Source organism: Typopeltis vanoorti, chromosome 9 (assembly GCF_054136105.1).
Source record: "Typopeltis vanoorti isolate ZY-2024b chromosome 9, IOZ_Tvanoo_1.0, whole genome shotgun sequence".
NCBI lineage: Eukaryota > Metazoa > Arthropoda > Arachnida > Uropygi > Thelyphonidae > Typopeltis > Typopeltis vanoorti.
In genome coordinates, this window is record NC_143557.1 from 60,600,013 (window position 1) to 60,623,346 (window position 23,334).

Consider the following 23,334-nt stretch of genomic DNA (forward strand, 5'->3'; position numbering starts at 1 on the left):
ATATCCTGCACAGAAAGAGCAATTAATTGCACGAGATACTGGAGGAACATCTGACCATATTTATTGTACATAACTTATGTATAGTTTCTTTCTTCATATTTTACTTATTATTCCTTGTAAAATTCACCTATCAAATTTAAGCTGTTCTCATTTGTAATGTAACCTAATTTGTTGTAATTAATGTTGTACCACTTACTTACTACTGTACCACTTGTGTTTGGATATGAAATAAATAAATAAATTTAGTGTTTTGACTAATTTCTCTCTTATTCCATATAAATTTATTCCGTTGACTTCCTACCATACCAGCTTTGTTAATTCTGTTGTCTATTTCCATATTTAATTTACTATCTTCATTAAAAATCATGCCTAAGTAGCTGAAATGTTTTACATGTTCTATACTTTCTCCATTCACAATGCAGTTAATATTTTCAATGCTTCTACCTATTTTCATTGTCTTTGTCTTTTCATTGCTGACCTTCATACCATATCTATTACAACAGTTATTTAATATAGTCAGGTAATCTTGCAGACTTCTAATGGATTTATTTAGAAGTATAACATCGTCAGCATAAAGCAAAGAGTTGGCATTAACATCTCCAATTTTGATACCAGGTTTAATACCACTTTCCTTCATAATGTGATTCATATAGATAATGAATAACAGAGGGGATAATGTACATCCTAGTCTGACACCAGGTTTAACACTAAACCATCTTCCTGTACTTCCTTCAATTCTAACTGCTGATTGACAACTCAAATAAAGACTAAGTATTGCTTGATATAATGACCTGTTAGCACCATACAATTGTAGTGTTTTGAATAGCTTCTATCTTAGCACCTTCTCATATGCCTTTTCCAGATCGACAAAACTTAAATACAGATCTTTGTTATATTCCCATGCTTTCTCGACTATTTGTCGTAAAGTGAAGATCTGATCCTGACAGCCTCTATTCGGCCCGAATCCAGCTTGTTCTTCATCAAGCTTAGCTTCTGTGCGTAGAGGCTTAAGTGCTGTGAGGACATCATGTTGGAGGCTTAATGGATTTTTTACAACACTCAAAAAGAATTAAAATAGAATTTAATACTTCCTATATTTCGTCCTAGTCACTAGGACATCTACGGGGATTACAAAAACAATTAATGTAACATGCACACACAAATCTTACAATACTAAGCCCAACCATGTGGGTGACACCAAAGTCCTATCTAGGTGGAGCGCCCTCTAAGGGCGGTAGTAGGTGGCCTGGAATGTAAGGTGGGACCTCTGGTGATGAGTGTTTCCCAAATCTTCGGAAGCTTAATGCAACCGTATTTATTAAGATTTGTTTGGTTTCTGGGATTTGCTGCTGCTTCTAAGAAAAGTCTCTCTTTCTTGAATTTGCTGTGGTGGAGCATGGTGGTTTTCTTCCATGATACTCTGTGGGTGGTGTCCAAAACATGGTCAGCCAAGCCTGAATGGCCATAGTTGTGTTTACAGATGTAAGACTTGTGTTCCTCCAGGCGGATGGATGCTGATCTGCCTGTCTGTCCAAAGTACACCAGCTTACAGGAACAGGGTACTTCGTAAACTCCAGGCAGCGAGAGAGGAGGGAGCTGATCTTTCATAGAACGGATAAGGGTAGCAAGTTTGCGGTAGGGCTTATATGCTGTTTGTAAGTTGTACTTTTTTAGTATCTTGGCTATTTTTTCAGATGTACCACGGATGTAGGGTATGGTGATGGCATGTTGTAAAAAATCCATTAAGCCTCCATCATGAAGCTTACCTTCCACAATCTTTCTCAACCATTTCTCAAGTATTCTTGCATAAATCTTACCCGGAACACTCAGTAGAAAAATACCTCTGTAATTCTCACATTCAATTTTATTTCCCTTTTTATATATGGGTAATATGAGAGCTCTACTCCAATCATCGGGAATTTGCCCCTATGTCCAGGCTTTCTGAACTATGCAGTGCAGCCACTGTAAGACTTTTATTCCACCATACTTGATCATTTATGGTTGAATATCATCTACTCCAGCTGCCTTTCCACATTTCAGGCTTTTGATGGCTTTTTCTACTTCAAGTATGGATATGCATTCTTGACTGCATGATTGGTCAGTGTTTTTTACCACTATGCTGTCACTGATTGCTTTATTTAGCAATTTTTCGAAGTAATTACTCCATACTTCAAGGACATCTTTTTCTCCAGTTTTCATGTTACCTTTATCATCTCTAATTCCTTTTACAGCACTCTTTCCACCATTTCTGAGCTTCTCCAACAACCTCCAGAATATCTTGCCACCTTCTTGATATTTATTTTCAGTTCTTACCGAAGTCTTCCCATGACTTTTGTTTAGCTAGTTTTAAGCAGTGTTTAGCTTTCTTACCTTTGTCTCTGTATTCTTTAAGAGTACAAGTGCCTCTTTAACTTCCTGTGTTGATTTTTCCTGATTTTTCTATCCTTGCAGACAACCTCACCATACGTCTTTCTGGCTGAATCAATTAATGTTTTCTTCATGGCTTGCCACTCAAATCTCCAAGGTTTGGTTGCTATTCTCAAACTCTTTCATTTTTTCTTGAATAATGTTTGTGTATTTTAGTCTATATTTCAAATCTCAGAGCTGCTTAACTTTTATTTGCTTTAAACTTTCTTATTCTTCTTTTCAATATGAAATTCAATTTTATTCTGTTCAAGACTAAATGGTGATCACTTCCAATTTCAAATCCTCTGTACACTCTGGTGTTCTGTGCCAGGGAGAAAACATCACTATCAACAATAACATAGTCAATGAGACTTTTCTTATTCCTTGCCTCTTCTCTCCACGTGAATTTGTGCACATTTTTATGTTGGAACATGGTGTTAGTAATAACCAGTTCATATCCTGAGCAGAAATCCAACAGGTATTTGCCATTATTCTTAGCTTTCCTCTTTTCTCCAAATTTCTCAAAATATTTTTTTTATCTCTGACAGTCATTTCCTACTCTGCTATTTAGATCCCCAACTAGGCCCAACTTTTCATTCTGTCAGTTACTTTCTTTAAAGCCTCAAAAAATTCCTCCACTTCTACCTTAGTAGAACCTTCTGTGGGTGCACAGGCACAAATAAGACTCATTGTCCAGTTCCCCATTCTAGTATATGCCCACATCACTATTTGATATAGCCTGCCATTCAAAAAGATTAGCCTTGAATACTATGGCCACTCCTTCTTCTCTTTGATTGTCATTGCCTGAATATAACATTTTGTATTTATTGCTCAGAAAGATCTCACCAGTTTTTTTTGTTTCAGTCACCCCTATTATGTCAATCTGGTACTTATCCAATTCCTCAGCTAGCTCCATTTCTTTGCCATTCAGCTTCTTATGTTGATAGTACTGATCTTGAACTATGACTGAGACATACAAAATACTGAAGGTTTTTTACAAGATTAATTCAGAGGAAATTTTTCAGAACAGGTCTAGTGGGAGAACTAGGTGCCATCAATGATGCAAAGATGGGTAGAGTAATAGTTAATACAAATGATGTGAAAATTTTGCAGGATGATTTGGATAAATTTGCAGACTGGCCAAAGGAGAATGGATGTCAATTTAATGTGGCAAAGTAAAAGTTTATGCATTTTGGGGTGAAAACATTACTAGCTGTATACCACTTTGGTGGGACTATACTACAAGAAACTGATGAAGCCAGAGTCTTGGGAGTGTTAGTGGATATTCCATCCTTTCAATGTTTCCAAAGTATTTCCACTTTCTTCACTCAATATCCTTAGGGAGCCTTGAACACCTCGACCACAACCACAGTTATACAAACCGTGTCTATAACTGGAAACTTCTGTCCTAGAACCATGCTTGTGGAGTGGTACTATTTTTCCTTCTTTTCACATTTTAAGAACCCTATCCACTGCAAGACTTTCATCAAATAACAGGTCAAGGGCATAGCCAACTGTGGTGCAGTTTTCTTAAGCAAGTATAAGGGAAACTGGAAGCGAAAGAATCAGAAGTGTGTCAGGTGTTAGTTGGGTTTAGATGTCATCCATTCTCACAGCTTTATTAACATCTAAACCCAACTAACACCTGATACACCTCTGATTTTTTGCTTCCAATTTTCCTTATACTTGCTGCCCTTCTATATATTGCACTACATCATTTACACCAGCATGATATATGCTGATAAAGTGCTCATTCAATAATTCCACTATATCCTTTGCAACTGTTATTCTGCTGCCATGCCTCACATATTCATTCTTTCTTTTGCATGCCATAAAGTAGAAAAATTCCCTTGAGATAACCTTGACCTGATCAGCCAATGTCCTCTATAATGCACCTTTTCTTTCTTTCTTTACCATGCTCATCACCTTTCTAGCCAGCACGTTATACTCTTCATGGATCTGATTACCACCAATTGTCTTATATTTCCTCCACAACATTTTCTTTTCCAGCACAGCTTTCTTGATTTCACTGATCATCTATTTCACTCCCACTCTATTTACTTGTTTAACCTTTGGCATGAAGTATACATTTGGTATACATTGCTTTTTTCAGATACTGCCTTATGAGTTTCCATGCATTTTCAACATCTTTTCTGCTCAGCTCATCTATCACGTACTAATGCTGACTGACTACAGATCTTCCTATAATCACACACTTTATTATTTCCATATATATACATTTTTGACAGCAAACTTTACTTGTTTCATCACTTCCCAAACAAGTACGTCATGATCACTCTCAGCAACTGGCAGCAGTGTCAATACCTCCTTAACAACTAATCTTGTGAAGTTATGACCAAATCCAAAACATTGAACATCGAATGACAGGTGGCGAATCGTGATACAACTGTGTGTGTGTGTAGAGCTCTGAAAGCTAAGTTCTTTAGTTTAAAAAAAAAATAATGTTATCAGTTTAAAATTGTGTTTGAATTAGACTGTATTGTGGAGTTGATTAGTTTAAGCTAAAAGTTTTGTTTTAAATATTGTTAATTCAGTCTTTTGCATGGAAAGTTATGAAGTGTAGGCTATAGTTGGTTGTAATGAGAGAGACAGCCTCGGTTACGTGGAGTGATACACAGGGCAAAGCAAAAGTTGGAGAAATATCTGGTGAATGGTTCAGTTGATAACAGAAAGAAAGAGGTGGGAGATAAGAGAAATAAGGGCTTGATCAAGAAAGATAATAAAGTTAAGGAGTGAATCTTTATGGCAATTCAGCCATAAAAAGTGTGATGGATGAGAGATTGACAAAATCGTGCTTTCGGAGTGTGAAAATTAATGATGTTAGTGAGGCTATTATAACACAAAAAGGGTAAGGTGAAAGAGATAATCGTATATGCATAAGGCCTTTCCCCCATGAAAGAATTACTGGAAGTAGCAAAAGAAAAGAGTGAAGAGTTAAGATGGTGAGTCTGTTGCCACAGTATGACAAGTAGAGCTGAGAATGAGGGCCATAATAATAAATGACTCAATGAGTAGGTTATGTAGGAGTGGTGTGGAGTTTGTGGATGCGTGGAATGAGTTTCATGGGAGAAAGGCCTTATGCAAGAAGGATGGTTTGCATCTGAATATATTTGGTGTTTGGAGACTGGAAAAAGTATTGTTGAATGAAGTGGATGTGCAGAATGAGGGAAACTAGAGCATTTAGGAAGGGGAGGAAGTGTAGGCTGTTGAGTAGATATGCAGACATCAGTGGGGCTGTTGAGTGTGAGAATGTGTATAATATACCTAAGTTAGTACCATGGGTAACAAACCAGAATGGGATAGTGTGTATAAAGCATCAGGATAGCAGCAGGCCTAAGGGGCTTTTGCACTTTATGTACACTAATGCCAGGAGCATGCATAACAAGCAGAAGGCGTTTTTGGTATTGGTTTGCTCATCCTGCAAAGGGTTATTGGCATTAATGAGACATGGCTAACAGAAGGTGATATAGTTAGTGCGATAGAATGTGAAGGATCTAGTGTGTTCAGGGAGAAAAGAGAGAAAGGAATGGTGGGAGGAGTGTTATTGATGACAGCTGATGAACTGCAGGACAGTGAAAATAGCAAATTTGAGGCGATCTGGTGTGAGCTAGAGGCTAGCAGAACAAAATATACAGTTGGGTGCTACTATAGACCAAGCGATGGAAAAGATGATGGAGATAGTATGCATTGGCAAATAGATTCAATGAGTGGAGGATAGGTAATTATTATGGTGGATTTCAACTATGGGAACACAGATTGGAAGAAGGAGAGGACACGTGGAAGGAAAGAATTGGAATTTATTCTTTTACTAAGAGATAATTACCTGAGAGAGAGCATGTGATGGAATATACTAGGGGTTTGAGAGTGCTTGATCTGGTAACTGCATCTGAGAATTTGTCCATAACGAATGTGATCATGTTGCCACCAACTGGTGAGAGTGATCATATGGTCTTGACCTGGGAGGTGGCTAAACATGTGGAATTTTCAGTTAAGATGGGATATATGTGGAATTACAGGACTGGTAAGTATGACAAGCTTAGGAGACTGCTTGGAGCAGTGCCATTGCATGTAAAATTGCAAGGGCTGGATGTTGACAGTGCATGAGAAGTGGCAAAGGAATGTTTCAGGAGGATAATGGCAGACTGCATACCTAGAGTCAGAGAGTAAATCAAGTGGGAGTTAAATGGATGAATATCATCATTAAGCTCGAGCTGAAAAAAAAAAAAAAAAAAAAAAAAAAAAAAAAAAAAAAAAAACGTGGTGGAGGAAATTTAAGGAGAAAGGTGACCTGCAGGTACATGAACAGTACAAGGCACAGGCAAGAAGGGTAACTATTGTGATAAGAAAGGCAAAAGCAGATTATGGAGGGAAGTTAGCAACGCAGGTTAAAGAGAATCCCAAACAGTTCTTTCGATATGCTGCAAGTAAAAGAAAGAATGTATCTGACGAAATGATTTAATAAACCGATGGTAGGAAAGTAACTGAATCAGTTGAAAAAGTATACACTATCTCCTCCTTTCATTCTATACTGCTGTAATTAAAGTCTCCCATCAGGATCATCTTCTTTTTACATGCCCACCCAACTAATTTGCCTAAACATTTCACAACCACCGGTGTGTGTGTGTGTATACACAATGTGTTTGATGCAGCATGACTTTTAAAAAGAAGAAAACCATGATATATGTGAATAATGCCATCAGTAGTGCTTCATAAGACTGAAATATTAGACTGATAATATTGAAGACCTGATAAATAACAGATAAATTATTGGATAAATTATGAAGACAATTGTTCATAGGAAGATGGAAATAGTGCAAAAATAATCACACGGTAGCATTATAATATCCTATATGTCTGTTAAATTCTGAATGAAAGGAATTATAATATAATAGTGTTTCATTCAGGATTTAACATAGTCTGCCATTCCCCTAGCCAAATTTGCTTAAAATAATTGTATGTTCTAATAGTTGTTAGTTATTTATCCTGTATTAATTCTTTGTAGAGTGTATATATATCCTATGTGAACTGTGTACGGAAACTCGGAACTTAATCCGTTTGTGTAAACCATTGCCAAAGACTTAGCCAGTATGATAGAAATTAAGTGCTGTATGAAATTAGGAAGTTATCTGCCAACACACATTTTGGTGCTAGTGTTTATGAAGTCATCCACGAGGCAGTTTTTTGGCATGAAGAAAGAGAGAGGAGATATAGGCTGTTGATATAGAAGGAAGGAGAGAGGAACGAAGGCCAACAGTATAACCGGGTTGAAAAGACAAGGGAGCTCTCTGTTTTTCTCTTACTCTTCCGTGGGCTCTTGTTTGTATCCTGATTCTTATTCCCTTGTCTTGTAATTGTGAACGACGAGAGGCATGACAGGGATTGCCAAGGAAACCTGAAGGATAGACATTTTAGAGCAAGGCAGGCATGTATTCCCGAGTCAACAAGATCGTTATGGTGATTCTGGATCCTATCAAACTAAAGTGACCTAAGAGAGCTATTGAGAAGCAAGGAAGTGTTTTCACAACACGTGATAATAGGCAAAGTACATCAACCGTCCTGGTAAGGAAATCTCTTCTATGTCTTTTGTGAGTGTAATTACAATAAAGAGGAAGTGTATTACCTTAATGAGTTCAAGTTTGAACGTGTGATATCTTGAAGCTTGTTCCAAGAGAACGAATATAAGTTAGAAACTGACTTACTAAGAATTACTGTAATAGATTGATAGGACTTTAGAATTCCTTGGTGTGTATTTAGCAATATGCGCTTTGTATAACCAGAATGGCTAAGCAGAGTCGACAATTGAAATATATTGAATAGATAATCTTTGTCTAAAAGTTGTACTTAGACTTATAACTCTAAGAAAGGCAGAAATCTATATGTTAAGAATTTAACCGTGCTGAGTATACTCTACTGTGAAGTTACTATTGTCTTAATAAGAACGTGTTTATTTCATGATCATTTCAGTTAAGTTTAGATCTTCTTAGATTAATGTAAATTCATGTGATAGTGTATTAAATGTTTTTATTTAGTTTGAATCTTGTGCTTGCCTGAGTTCATTTCACTGCACCGCTCATTTAACAGTTCGGATCTAAGCGGGAACTCTATTTAATGCGAAAGTAAGAAAAGATTAAAGAACCATGACTGCAATATAACTTAAAGGTAATTTGTCTAAGGAAGGTTCTGTCTTATTTAGATTACTGTAGCATTGTACTTGCTGATGATTGATTCCTTAACATTGTTCTTACAACCATGGACACAGAATGGCACAGTTAAATATAAATTTTCTTTGTGTTCTAAAAAGGAATCAATCGGCAGAAAGAACTAGGAAATTACCAGCCTCGTCGATAACCTCCCCTATTATCTTAACTCTTGTACAGTGTTACCAATATAGAGATTAGGCCTAGACTGTCTCGTAACTGAATACTGTATTCAGACGAAAATAGAACACACAATGAAGAAGAAAGACGTCAGAACACACCTCATAATTGTATATTATAAGAAATTTTAATTTTTTTATATTATTCCCCAACACACGAGGCAGTAAGGCCTAAAGCAAATAAATACATACCATGCATGGGCAGAGATCAGGAACACAATAATCTGTTGATATTCTTAAACTGCTGGAGATTTGAATAAATTAATGATGATGATGATATACTCATTTCTGAACAAAAAAAAATTATGGTTAACTATTTTTTTTATTAATGGAAATCTGAAAAATATTTTAACTTAGATAAGGGTGAAATTCCCCTTAAGAAATAATATGGAACAAAAGAAGTTATCCATTATCAAGTGGAAATAAAAACAGTCTCACAAATTCCAAATTTAATGCAAATCACATCAAGAAATTCAACAAAGATCAGGATACTGTACAAAGACAATAAGTTTTTAAAGCATATTTATAATAAAAACATATGTACACATTTTATGTTATATCGAATATTTCTGCTACAAGATAAACTTACATCAAAGTTATAAGTCGGTTCACTATATACAAGTGCTTTTGGTATATCCGTAAGGCTTTGGTAGCCAATGGAGGTGTGCTCTAACTGCTGAAAAGCCTCTACTTTTGGCAATGCTTCTGAAGGAAGGAGATGAAGAAAGTCCAAATGTTCAATGCACGATGATGATATCAGATTCTGTATAATGAGAATGAGATGGAGATAAATAATAACTCTCTAAATTTTGAAATATATTAAACAATTAAAATACATATCTGTACAACAAAATGGTAGCATATGTAAGTTAGCAGATTAAATATTTCACATTCTGTATTATAAAATGTTATATGAGGTGTGGCTATTAAATAACCAGACAAGGTGCACTGTGAATCATGTACTTGTAGCAGTAGGATGCTCTTGCGCCGTGAATGACCTTGAAGTTTCTAAAAGTAGTTGAGATAAGCGTTGTTCACTGTCGCTCATAGTTAGTCTGTAGGCAGTTATAAAAGGAACACGTGTGAAGTCGCTTTGCCGGAATAATGTCTAACGTTAAACTCGAGCAGTGCATTAATCTCAAATTCCTTGTGAAATTGAAGAAATCACCGACCAAGTGTTTGAAACTGTTGCAGGAGGTGTAAGGTGATAATGTAATGTCTCGTGCATGAATGTTTGAATGGCACAAATGCTTTGCTGATGGTCGAGAAAATGTTGAAGCTGACGAATGACCAGGTTGCCCTGTCATGGCAGCAAGAGAACAAAACGTTGCGAAAATTAATGAAATTGTCAGTAACAATCGCCGATTAAGCATTTGGATGATAGCAGACATGGTGCATGTTGATAAGGAGATTGTATAACAAATTTTGCACGAGCAATTGAATATGAACAAAGTCTGCACCAAAATGGTCCCAAAAACTTGTGTTAGGAGCAGAAAGATGTCCGGAAACAAATTTGCACCGACATCATGGAACGGCTGACAGCAGAGCTGGACTTGCAGGAGATGATCATCATATGTGATGAGAAGTGGATTTTCCAGTACAATCCAGAAACAAAGAGACAATGGATACACTGGAAAACTCTCACGTCGTCGAGATTGAAAAATGCAAGAATGAGCAAGTCAAAACTGAATGAAGTGCAGATAGTTTTTTTTTTGTATATCAATGGCATGGTAATGGTTGAATGGGTACTAGATCATCAAACAGTTAATCAACATTATTACCTTGAAGTTTTGGCCAAGCTGAGAGAATGAATGAGGAATAACAATGCTTGGATTCTCCATCAGGAAAACGCTCCAGCCCACAGTGCACTGTCTGTAAAGTAGTATCTGGCTGATAAGAAGATCCCAGTGTTGGATCATCCACCTTACTTGCCAGACTTAGCTCCATGTGACTTTTACCTTTTTCCAAAGTTGAAATCTGCATTGAAGGGCACCCATTTTCAGTCAGTGGATGAGGTAAAGGAGAAAACGGCTGCACCACTGAAGCAGATAACACCTGATGACTTGCAGCACTGCTTCCAACAATGGAAAATTCTTATGCAACGGTGTAGATAGAGGAGGGGGAGTATGTTGAAGGTGATAACAATTAAGTTGTACAATTGTAATAATAAACCACATTTTTGCAACCAGTCTCGTTATTTAATAGCTACACCTCGTATAATGGTGTTAGTTTGTTATTATCATCAGCCAGTCACCAGGACAAAGTACATCTTCCATGGCAAGGAATGTACCTCACAGATTAGTAAATTTCTATCCTACAGCCAACTAACTATTCTAAAAATCAAGACGTAAGAGGAAGAAATCATCATAAAATATTACTACCAGAATCACTTATTTACTTTAAATGTCTTCATTTGTAAAATTTTCAGCTTTCATAGCCATTGTCAATATAATTAGGGTAATAATAATAATGTTCCATTGCATAAGGCTCTGATTAGGCCCTGCATGTACTTCTGTGCACAGATTTGGTCAACTGGTTTTCAAAAGGATGAAGAGATGTTGGAAAGGGTCCAGGGGCAACTGACTAAGTAGTTTCTCTGATTTCTGGAATGCTGAATATGAGGAAAGGCTGAGAAGATGCAATTTACAGAGTCCAGTGGATAGGAAGAAGAGGGGTGATATGACAGAGACATGCAAGTTGGTAAGGGATTGTTAAAGGATCAATTGAAGAGGTTTTTCATAAAATGGTGGGAGATCACAGGAGAACAAGAGGAAGCTATATAAGGTGGGTGTGGGGTGTGAACAAGGGAGTGAGAAGCAGGTGTTTTGCATGCACAGTTGTGAATGATTGAAATGCCTTGCATTCCAGTGTGAATGTATGACAAATGGACCTCCTAGATGAGTGTGTGATTCCATGGGGTCTTAGGGTAATAATAATAATAATAATAATAATAATAAGAGAGACCTCCAGGGAGTCAGAGACTCATCGAGGGAGGCTACATACCACACACACACACACACCAGCTATCATACGTATTCTTGAATTCATTCACACTGCTTGCACTCAACAACATCCAATGGCAATCCATTCCAATCATGCACCATCCTCTGAGAGAAAAATCTAGCCCAGCCTTCATTCTCAGCTTCCAAGGATGCCCTCTCGTCCTTTCCCCACTCTCCATAAATTGAAAAATTCCATCAATCGAAATCCTACATGACTCTTTCAGAAGTTTGTAAGTTTCAATTATATCACCCCTCTTTCTCCTGTTTGCTAGTGTCTGCAGTCTACAAATTCCCAATCTGTCTTCATAATCAGTATTCCATAATCCTGATATCATTTTTAACATTCTCCTTTGTACTCTCCAATATACCAGAATTACATTGGAAATCAGGAGACCAGACCTGCACACAATAGTCCAAGTGAGGTCTTATCAAGGCCTTGTAAAGAGGCAAAATAACATTCTTATCTTTACATGTGATCGTTCGTTTCAGCATTGCAATTATCTTTTGAGTTGTATTTGCAATCTTTGCCACATGGCCCCTAAACTTCAACTTCCTATCTATTAACAGTCCAAGATCCCTAGCCTCATCAGTTTCTTCTAGCCTAATCCCACCAATATAATACGACATTGGATATCTAATCATGCTGAAGTGAATGACTTGACATTTACTGACATCGAACAAACACACCCATTTTCCCATTTCCACAACACAATTCCAGCCTATTCAAATCATTCTGCAAAGACTGCATATTAGCAGCATTCCTGATTACCCTACTTATCTTTGCATCATCAGCAAATACACTGTATGTCGCTTGTCAAATCCTTCCCAATATCACTAATGCACAGATTGAATAACAGTGTACCAAACACTGATCCTTGTGGTACACCACTTGTTATTTTTAAAATTTAAAATTTTATTTATTTTATTAATCTTTGTACTGGTTTTTTTTGTACTCAGTACCACCCTTACATCATGTCCAGGCTTGAGCTAAGCCTTTACAAGTGTTTTACCCTATGTCTGTTCTAGTTATCGTTGTAGTCATTCTCTGGTGGCAACGGCATGCCACCAGTGTGCCCTGTAGGGACCTCAGGAAAGAACTTTTATATCCTTCTGCGTAAGCCCAAGCTGTTTTAAGTCTTTATAACTATCTGCGCTCCATACGCCATGTAAAGAGATGGTGGCGCTGGTAAACCTCGGAGTTGCCCCATGCTCCTCTCGTATCTTACTAACTAGATCTTGGTTATTCTCATAATAGTTAACCTTATTATTATGGTTATAGGCTAGTGGACACCCTGTTCCTACCACCTGGTCATCAACTACCCAAATATCACCATCTCTTTTAATCACTAAGTCTGGCTTACGCAAACCTGCGGAGGTCCTATAATGTGGTTCCACTGCAGTCTCCCAACCTTTGTTCTTAAAGCAGTTGTTCAGAATGGAGACCACGTCATCATGCCTCAGCACGCAGACCCCATGGGTGCTGAAGCAACACTGGGATATATGAGACAATGTCTCACTGTAGTGGCAACCAGCCCTACAGTTTGAGTCGTCACTACCCCATCAAGCTGTGCAGGCCCGAGTAGACAGTGCATTGATCCTCATCCTGATAAGGTTAATATACTCGAACCTAGGAAGGAGTCTGGTGCCATCCCTTACCCAATCATGCTAAGGAGGCAACAGATATGACTCTTTTAAAGGAGCACCATCTCTTGCGTTCTGCAGGTACTGACTCAATTAAGGTACCATGATAATGTGACCAGCTTTTAACCCATCTAAAGTCTTCTTGTATTAATGGACTATAGAAAGCCTCTCTGCAAATAGTGGAAGAAGAAAGTTCTAATTTTGCGATTCGGGACATCCGCAGACGTGGGATCAGCCATCTAAGTGACGGAACCCCGAACCTGCAGTCCTTCACCCTCACGTGAAAATATGCAGTATGGGTGTCAGGTGGCAGTCGGAGCAATCATTTCATAGCTGAACGGATAGCCCTGTCCATTCAGGACAGTACCAAGATATATGTCCTAACAAGCACCAACTTGTGGTAAAAGCGAGGTAGGAGATAGTGGGAAAGGAGAAACAGTCTTTGCTGGGCCTTGAGAGAGGAGCTTTCCTCAAAGAAGTGATCCCAGCTTCTAGGATAGAAGGGACAGAAGACCTTCCCTCTGGGGTGAACATGATACCGAGGTATCTCCACTCTTCCAGGATGGTCAAAGAATGCATCGGATCCCCCCCCCCCATGAATGGAAAACTCTATAGTCTCGACCTTAAGTTTCTTGTCACGACCAGAGGGGGACAAGAGCTATAGAGCAGGACTTCTCTACATTAATAGAAAGGCCTTGAATAGAGAAAAAGTCAAATGCCCGGTCAAGGAGTTCCTGTAAGCCTACCTTAGTAGAGGCTATGAGAATAAGATCATCCGCAAAGGCCATAGCATTAAAGGAAGAAGCGCCTAGAGCACATATGGGCAAACCCCAGCCCGCGGGCTGGATCTGGCCCTCTACTTCTTTTGATCCAGCCCTAATCTATTTCAGCGAAGTTTGTCTGATTCATGGTTGGAGAAAATATGGTGTGTGTGTTCTACTAACTCACATTAAGCTGACATCATATGACTTGTGCAAAACACACAATGTTTTCTCCAACCAAGGTCTCTTTCTCACTTTCACTAGCGGCGTGTGTGAACGTGTTACAACATGTCAGTTTGGTACTTGCGTTGGAGTTGTGCTTTGTTCAGTGCATTGATGTTATGTTCTGTTCGGTGCCTGCATTGACGTTGTGTTCTGTTCAGTGCCTGCAGTGTAGAAGACAGTTTTGTTTGACAGTGCTGAATATCACTTATAAATATGGGACAATGTCAGTGGTTATTGCAAAAAAAAAGAAAAGTAAATGCAGAGAATCGTCAATTTCAAGACAACTGGATGGAAGATTATTATTTTATTCTGAATAAAAGTTTGCCCGTATGTTTGCTGAATCCGTATCCGTCAACAAAGAATACAACTTGAAGAGACACTTTACTTCGAGACATGCGGCTCACCCAAAAATTGATGGAAAGATGAAATACAGAAGTTGAAGAAGAACTTGGATACTCAGCAGCAAATGTTCAACAAGCAAAGAATGCAGCACCACAGCATTGTCAAAGCCAGCTTTGTGGTAAGCAAAAAAATTGTTAAGCATTCTAAGTCATTTGGTGAAGGAGAATTTATCAAAGAATGTCTGCTGGATGTTGCAAGTATAATATGTCCTGAAAAGAAAAAAGCCTTCGAGAATATTCGTTTGTCGAGACGTACTGTTGTCCGATGGATAGAAATTATGGCTGATGATATCAAAAAAAGTTTAAAAGAGAAGATTGCTAGATTGGAAGCATTTTCAATTGTTTTGGATGACAGCACCGACACAGCACAACTAGCAATATTTATTCCATGAGTTGATGCGGATTTCAACATCACAGAAGAATTACTGGCACTTAGGCCGTTAAAAGGAACAACTACTGGTGAAGAGATATTTGAAACAGTCAACACAGCAGTCTTCGAGAGATTTGGGCTTAACCTCCCAACCGGCCGGTGTGGATGAAATATTCAACACTCCCTAGCTTTTTTCATGGATCAAAACTTCGTCGGCATTCTACCTTTTATCATGCCATTACCTTCCTCCGCTGTTAATCTCGTTACGGCTATTCTATAGCATTAGTGGATTAACTGTTGCTGAGTGACCTTTGTGTCCCCTCCCCCTGTCTTTACGTCTATTGTGTTGCTTAGAATTTCATTTACTGTCCTAAGTTATTTGACCTTTCTTGCCTCTAAAATGATTTATTGTGTCTCTTCCCAAAAATTGAAACCAATTTCACATATGCGAAAAAAAAAAATCAATCCTGAAATGACCACTGATCAGCTTTTGCAATGAATCTATTTAGTGATAGTGAATTTGGTGTATTTTATTCTACAAATCAGTGCACCGGAAGAGATGCACTGATTGTTCTTTCACTTTACGTATAATAATTGAATAGTTTTTTTTCGAATTTTAAAATTTTCAAATGTTTGCTTTGAAAATATTATGTCAAATATTTATATTTTTAAATAATATTTATTGAAATAAATATGTCCTTTTTCTTTCGTTTCTAGCGAAATAACATTATATGGATCATCACATTTCAGATTTAGAAACGATTTTTTGTTATTCATAAAGACAAAATAAAAAAAAAATGTTAAAATGCTAAATTGCCTTACTCGGTTTCCGATTGTGTCTTTTTGGTATCAAAATTTATATCCAATGATATTTTAGCAGTGATTCTTCCCCTTCGTCATTTATTTATTTATTTGTATTATGCATATTACGATAATATCTAGTGCACAACCTCGTAGATATGTTGAAAATATAATGTGAAAAATATCATATACGGAATGATTCAAAATTTTTGCTCATTTTGAAGATTTTCTAATGCTTACCCCCTCCTTATTCTCTCCTGGAACTGAATTGCATAATTACTCTAAATTTCTATACAGGTTTGAAAGCTTTTCTAGACATCATTCAAAATCAATTACTTCATTTTACCATTTTGACAAAAGATATATGGCAATCAGATTGTATTCTGAAGCTTCTAATTCTGTTCTATTTATTTGCAATCTAAAACCGGCTGTTCTATTGTCCTGAAATTATGTGAAATTTTAGAAATAATATGCTATATTTTCACCATGCAAAATTGTTTATATGCATACCACACAAAAGAAAGTTGAGTAGTATTATTTGTGTTCGTTTTTCTTTTAAAAAAATCTAAATATGACTTCTTCTGCTGCTGGAAGCTATTTCTGAAATAATCTACGTCTTATAAATACTTGGTAATTCTACAAATCAGTACACCAGAAGAGTTGCACTGATTGTTCTTTCACTTTATGTATAATAATTGGATAATTTATTTTCGAATTTCAGAATTTTCAAATGTTTGCTTTGAAAATATTATGTCAAATATTTATATTTTTAAACAATATTTATTGAAATAAATATGTCCTTTTTCTTTCGTTTCTAGTGAAATAGCATTATATGGATCATCACATTTCAGTTTTAGAAACGATTTTTTGTTATTCATAAAGACAAAATAAAAAAAAATGTTAAAATGCTACATTGCATTACTCGGTTTCCGATTGTGTGTCTTTTTGTTATCAAAAATTTATATCCAATGATATTTTAGCAGTGATTCTTCGCCTTCGTCATTTATTTATTTATTTGTATTATGCATATTACGATAATATCTAGTGCACATCCTCGTAGATATGTTGAAAATATAATGTGAAAAATATCATATACGGAATGATTCAAAATCCTTTTTCATTTTGAAGATTTTCTAATGCTTCCCCCCCCCCCCCATCCTTATCCTCTCCTAGAACTCACAGGTTTGAAAGCTTTTCTAGACAGCATTCAAAATCAATTACTTCATTTTACCATTTTGACAAAAGATATACGGCAATCAGATTGTATTGTGAAACTTCTAATTCTGTTCTATTTATTTGCAATCTAAAACCAGCTGTTCTACTGCCCCGCTGAAATTATGTGAAATTTTAGAAATAATATGCTATATTTTCACCATGCAAAATTGTTTATATGCATACCACACAAAAGGAAGTTCAGTAGTATTATTTGTGTTTGTTTTTCTTTTAAAAAAATCTAAATATTACTTCTTCTGCTGCTGGAAGCTATTTCTGAAATAATCTACGTCTTCTAAATACTTGGTAATATCCTCTTAGCTGGAGGAAAAGTTGAAGGCTTATTACTCTCAGTGCTATTGAGAAGAAAGGGGAGAACACTAAAGTGCCCCAGGCTGTAGTGCAGAATATGTCAAGAATGTCTTGTTTCCTTTTTGATTGTTGATTACCTATATTCTAACAGAAATACTGATATTTCGTTTACATGCTTATACATTATTTATGCCAAAATAATTGCTTAATTTATAATGATCAGTTTCACTTTTATTATCAAAAATTAGAAATTAAATCATACAATTATCTTGAAAAAGAGGATTTGAATTATTTTCAAAGAAAAGGTGCATATGCATTTCATAATCTTCTTTTTTTTGGGGGGGGGGATATAGACCTAAGCAATCTGCGGATATTTCAGATAATTTATTTCATAAATCGTTCGCAAGACAGCTGTTACAAACGTAAATCACTTGGGGAACATACCCATTCATTTTAGTGTAAAATAGTAGCAAAGGTTCAGTTACTTTAGATATCTAATCTAGAAGAAAATGTTATGTCTGCTGAGATTAGAATCATACGTGAATAATTTTTCTGACATGATTTCTCTATTCGTTATAATATTATTATTATTATTCAGGCCTCCAAGGAGTCAAAAGACTCATAGAGGGAGGTCCTTCCTAAGACATAAAGTCTGTCAAGACTCATCGAGGGGAGGTCCCCCCCTGAGAAACACAAAGTTTATCATACCACTCTTTAAAGTCACTGACCGTTCTCGCTCCCACCACTCCATCAGGCAATGCATTCCACGGCTAACCACCCTCCACACAAAGAAACCACTCCTTACCCTCTTGCTCACAGTTTCCTTTCGTAACTTCCAGGGATGGCCTCTTGTCATCACTCCTTCCCGCTGATCAACCAAGCGAAAGAACTCCCCAGTGTCAACCCTGTAACCACCTCTCAACAGTTTAAATGTCTCAATCATATCACCTCTCCTTCTTCTATCTGCCAAACTCTGCAGTCCACATTCTCTCAGCCGATCCTCATAACTATCATTGTACAGTCCTGAAACCATCTTTGTCATCCGTCTTTGTATCCTTTCCACAGTTAATTTATCCCCATCAAATCCTGGGGACCAAATCTGAGAACAATAGTCCAAGTGTGGTCTGATCAGAGACTTATACAACGGAATGATAACCCTCTTATCTCTGCAGGTCAGTGTCCTTCTCATAATAGCAGCAATCCTCTGTGTTACCTTCACCACCTTTGCAATATGTCCCCTAAACTTCAGGTTTCTATCAATCATCAACCCCAGATCTCTTGTCTCCCCTACTTCCTCCAGTATAACTCCTCCCAGAGAGTATGCAGCATCCCATCGATGTTTCCCAAACCTCAAGACCTTACATTTTGCTGCATTAAACTGACACCCCCCATTCATTTGCCCATCTATCTAGCTTATTTAAATCCTCTTGCAGGGCTACCACATCTGCGCTATTACTAATAATCCTTCCCAGCTTCGCATCATCCGCAAACAACTGAATATCCCCCTGCAATCCACTGGCTATGTAACCAATTTCCAGATTTTTTTTCCCTCCTGCAGACTTCATGTTATATGCAGTGATTTCTTCTTTGAACTATAAGAAAAAAAAATCAGATAACAGGAGAAAAATATGTAGTATTTTCTTTTCCACTGGCTGAATTTACAATGTTCTTTCTTTGTGTTTTGAAGAGAACTGCAAATGACTTTTTTCTTACTATTTTTGCCATTATAACATCTCATATAATTATAAGAGTGACATTTTACCGTTTTTCTCCCACACGAGAAACAGAAATAAAGTGGTAATAATATTGTTGATTTTGCCAAACTTCATTGTAGCAGAAATTTTTATTACAAAACTTTGTAATATATATATATATATATATATATATATATATATCTCCGAAACAAGAAATTTGGAACCCATATCACATCAATGTTGAGTGTTGGCAAGGTGAAAATGTTCCCATTATTATTCATATATATTTCATTTATTAACTAGGGGGCTATGCCCAACCCCCCCATGTTCCGGTATGGTAGACCAGTTCTCCTTCAATTGTGATAACTCGAAAGGGGTTCAGCCCCTGAATTCTGATGACTCGAATTTTGAAGACTCGACACTCAGGGTAGCCCCTGAGTTTCAAAACGTTTCGATAAACATGACATAAAAAAGCTTATCATTTTATATATATATAGGGTAGATTTTATTTCATTATTTTTTATTGTTTTGATGAAATACTTTACCTGGAATACTCCTTCCAGTTTCTCTGTGTCATAAAAAGAACTTAAAAATTAGCCTTCAAGATGAAAAAGAAACAGTGCATTCGGGTATCCCTCTATCAATATTTGCAGACCTGAAAAGGAACTGTTTTGATGGCCTTGAAAACAAACATTTTTTATTTCATACTGTTCAGAATTTAAAATTCTTGAACAGCGTGGAACACCTTGAAGCAAGGGTAAACACACAAAGCAGTTTTACACTCAGGGCACCAGATTTTTGTTTCCTTTCTGATATATTTTTTTATTACATACATAATATTTGCGTGGAAGTTTTTTTTTTTATTAGCCGTTGGTGGTAGATTTTCGGGATAATGGTTGGAGTTAGCAGCATTCAGCCTCAGATGTCTGGTAGGATTTCCTGTTTTTCTGCTTGCTGAAGAAGGTGCATGTGCATGCAGCAATGCTTTCGCAATTTCTATTCTGTATTCTAGATATGTTATGGTAGACAAACATTTTTTCTTGTACAGGAGGAAACTGTTCCAAATAACAAAATCCAAACACTTCAAAATTCAAATAACATGTCCAAACACTTTTTTGTAATATTTTTTATGCTGTTTCCTCATTACAGAGTAGAATGATAGCTGCTGATCGCACCTGTCGACTCAACCCATAGTGTCGTTGTATGCACACACATCAATGGGTTTTTCTTTCTTCAAACCATGCTTCTCCACGGATTCCGCTGATGGATTGTGCAGGGAAGATAGCAGAAAAACATCTTTTTTGTCTTTCCAACGTAGTGCAAAGACTTTCCCTCGCTGATAAGTTCGGATTTCCCCCTTCGATAGCTTTCCTGAAGCCAGATCTGGAGGCATATCTCGCCTTTTTGCATTTACAGTACCATAACTACTGTAAGATGCTGTAAAAGCAAATCAGCGAGTTCAGGACACATATATAGTAATTATCCATTATAATGCAGTAACCTTTCCCCAGTAAAGGGTCTAGTAACTGCATTACTGCACGCATCGACAAGGGGAGATCCGAATATTTATCGTGCTCGATTACAGTTTGCTTTCCCGTATAAGGTTTGAAATCCCAAAGATATCCACTTTCCGATTCGCAAAGCATAAAAAATTTTACTCCATACTTCGCTTTCTTTTTGGGAATATACTGCTTACATTTCAGTCCACCTTTGAATGGCATAAGGCTTTCATCGATACTCAAGTCTCTCTCAGGAATGTAGAGTGATCTACATTTTTGACGGATTTTCATCAGAAAATCATAAATTTTGTTCAGGACTGGGCAAGGATGTGTTGCCTGATCGTATTCCTCATTATTCTGAAAATGCAAATACTTCATGATGAGACTGAATTGTTTTTCAGTCATAACATCATGAAACATTGGCGTGTTCAGAATCCAGTCTGTAGACCAATACATTTCGAGAGCGGGCTTTCGAAATGTATTTCAAAACTTCGGGTTTTTCACTTTCTTTATTCTGATATTGCATTTGAAGGATGACAGTGATTTTAAATATTAATTTCACCTATATCCGAAATCACATAATTTCCTGATTTTTAATAATCAGGAAATATGTATATTGTCTGATTTATAATAATCACCACATAGTTTCAGTATCGAAAAATTAAAGTTATGTGGAACAATTACTAGAGAAAAATAACGAATTAAATAAAAACTGTACCTATGTTTCATAACAGTCAGTTTTTGGGTGTGTGATAGTAATGCAACGGGGGGGGGGGGGGTTAAACTATCAGAGGCGAAATAAAGTTCAATTCTATTGTAAAAATATGGAAATGAAATTTCACATTTGATATACATATTTTGAATGATAAAAATAAGCAAATGTATCGCTTACTTTAAAAATTGGAGAATAAAATATCTGAATTATGCAGAAAATATAAATTTAAATCATAACTGTTAATTTCATTTTGTAATGACCAATTATACAAGGAAACCAAGAAAGTGAAAGTACAGATTACTATACAACATGAAGAAAAAATTTAGTAATATGATTAAAGAATTTCATGTTATTCTCTATAAAGCAAAGTTGCTCAAGCGTGCCCTAAAGGAAATCTGTTAAGTATTATTCAATTTCGATGGTTTTTTACAAAAATAAAATTAATATAACCTGGAACGTTGGCAGCCGGTTTTCTTTTCTTTTTTAAAAGAATATTCCAAATAATTATCGTGAATTAATTTCTTCGAGAACAAAGAAAAATCTTTTGTCTAGTAGCGATTAGAAAAAAATTAGCGCAAAAAAAAAAAAAAAATTAAATTGGTTAAGTGAAGAAATTATGCAAGACCTTTATTTTGTTCAGAAATTAAAACTGTATTGTACAATAAAAAGAGAAAACAAAAATATAAATAATTTCTCTATTTTTAGTCTATCATATATAACTAAAATCCAGTTGACCAGCATGGAACAAGAAAGTCCGTTTCTTGTTATAGGCAACTGAGAGGCAGCTACGAGCGGGAGATAATCCGATTAACCTTTCTCTTCAGCGTGAGGGTTTATCACACCTTCTAATGGACATGACAGTCAAATTGCACTTCTTATCCAGGTTCTTTAAACAGGTGGGCTGAATCTTATCCAGATTTAGTTGGACGTCTATAGACGTCCTAGCCGGTAGGAAGGTTAAATGGAGTTCACTATCTGGCATATGCACTGATGGAGTCCCTGCAATGGTTGGTTCACAGAAGGGATTTATTGGAATAGTTCATGAAAGAGCAATAAAACTACAGATCCATCCGGAAAATTTAACAAATTTTCACTGCATTATCCACCAAAAAAATCTGTGTGCAAAATCGATTAAATTCACAAATGTTATGGAAGTTGTGGTAGCCAGTATTAACTTTATTAAGTCATATGCACTTAATCATCGCCAATTTAAGGAGTATTTGGCAGACCTATTTTCGGATTATGAAGATGTGTGTTATTATTGTGAAGTGAGGTGGTTGAGTAAAGGTAAAATGTTAAAACGATTTTATGATCTGAGACAAGACACTGCAGATTTTATACACATAAAAGGAAACGCAATTAACCAAGTAAAATATGATATGTGGGTGGGTGATTTAGCATTCCTTGTAAATGTCACCGGATACCTAAACGAACTGAATCTTAAATTGCAAAAATAAGGACAATTGGTTCATGAACTGCATGGACATATCAAAGCTTTTTGTAATAAACTAAGATTGTTGGAAAGTCAAATAAGAGCTAAAAATTGTTATCATTTTCCTACTCTAGCAACTCATAAAAATATCCCTTATAATTGTTATAGAGATGAACTGAAGGCACTAAATGAGCAATTTGATACAAGGTTTGTCAACTCCAAAAACAAAGACTCCACATTCGCTATATTTGCTCGTCTGATGATGCTGATGTAAATAATGTACCAGAAAACTTACAGATGGAACTTATTGAGCTTCAGGCAGATTTAGTGCTAAAATCACAATTTAACAACATTGCTTTGATGGATTTTCATAAATTTTATTTGGTGGAAGAAAAATATATAAATTTACGTGCCTTTTCAAGAAAAATCATCTGTCTTTCGGGAGCACATATATGCGAACAGTTTT

The 23,334-nt window shown here is 36.4% G+C and overlaps 1 protein-coding gene across 3 annotated transcripts in view; it reads right to left on the bottom strand.

Annotated features, from left to right (window-relative positions):
* LOC150103081 (putative phosphorylase b kinase regulatory subunit beta) overlaps positions 1–23,334 on the bottom strand; it is an 860,602-nt gene that overhangs the window by 327,955 nt on the left and 509,313 nt on the right. For all 3 annotated transcript variants that reach the window (XM_090398411.1, XM_090398412.1, XM_090398413.1), the window contains exon 19: positions 9,393–9,566. In XM_090398411.1, the coding sequence (XP_090254537.1) occupies positions 9,393–9,566 (174 nt within the window). The remainder of the gene's footprint in view (positions 1–9,392; positions 9,567–23,334) is intronic.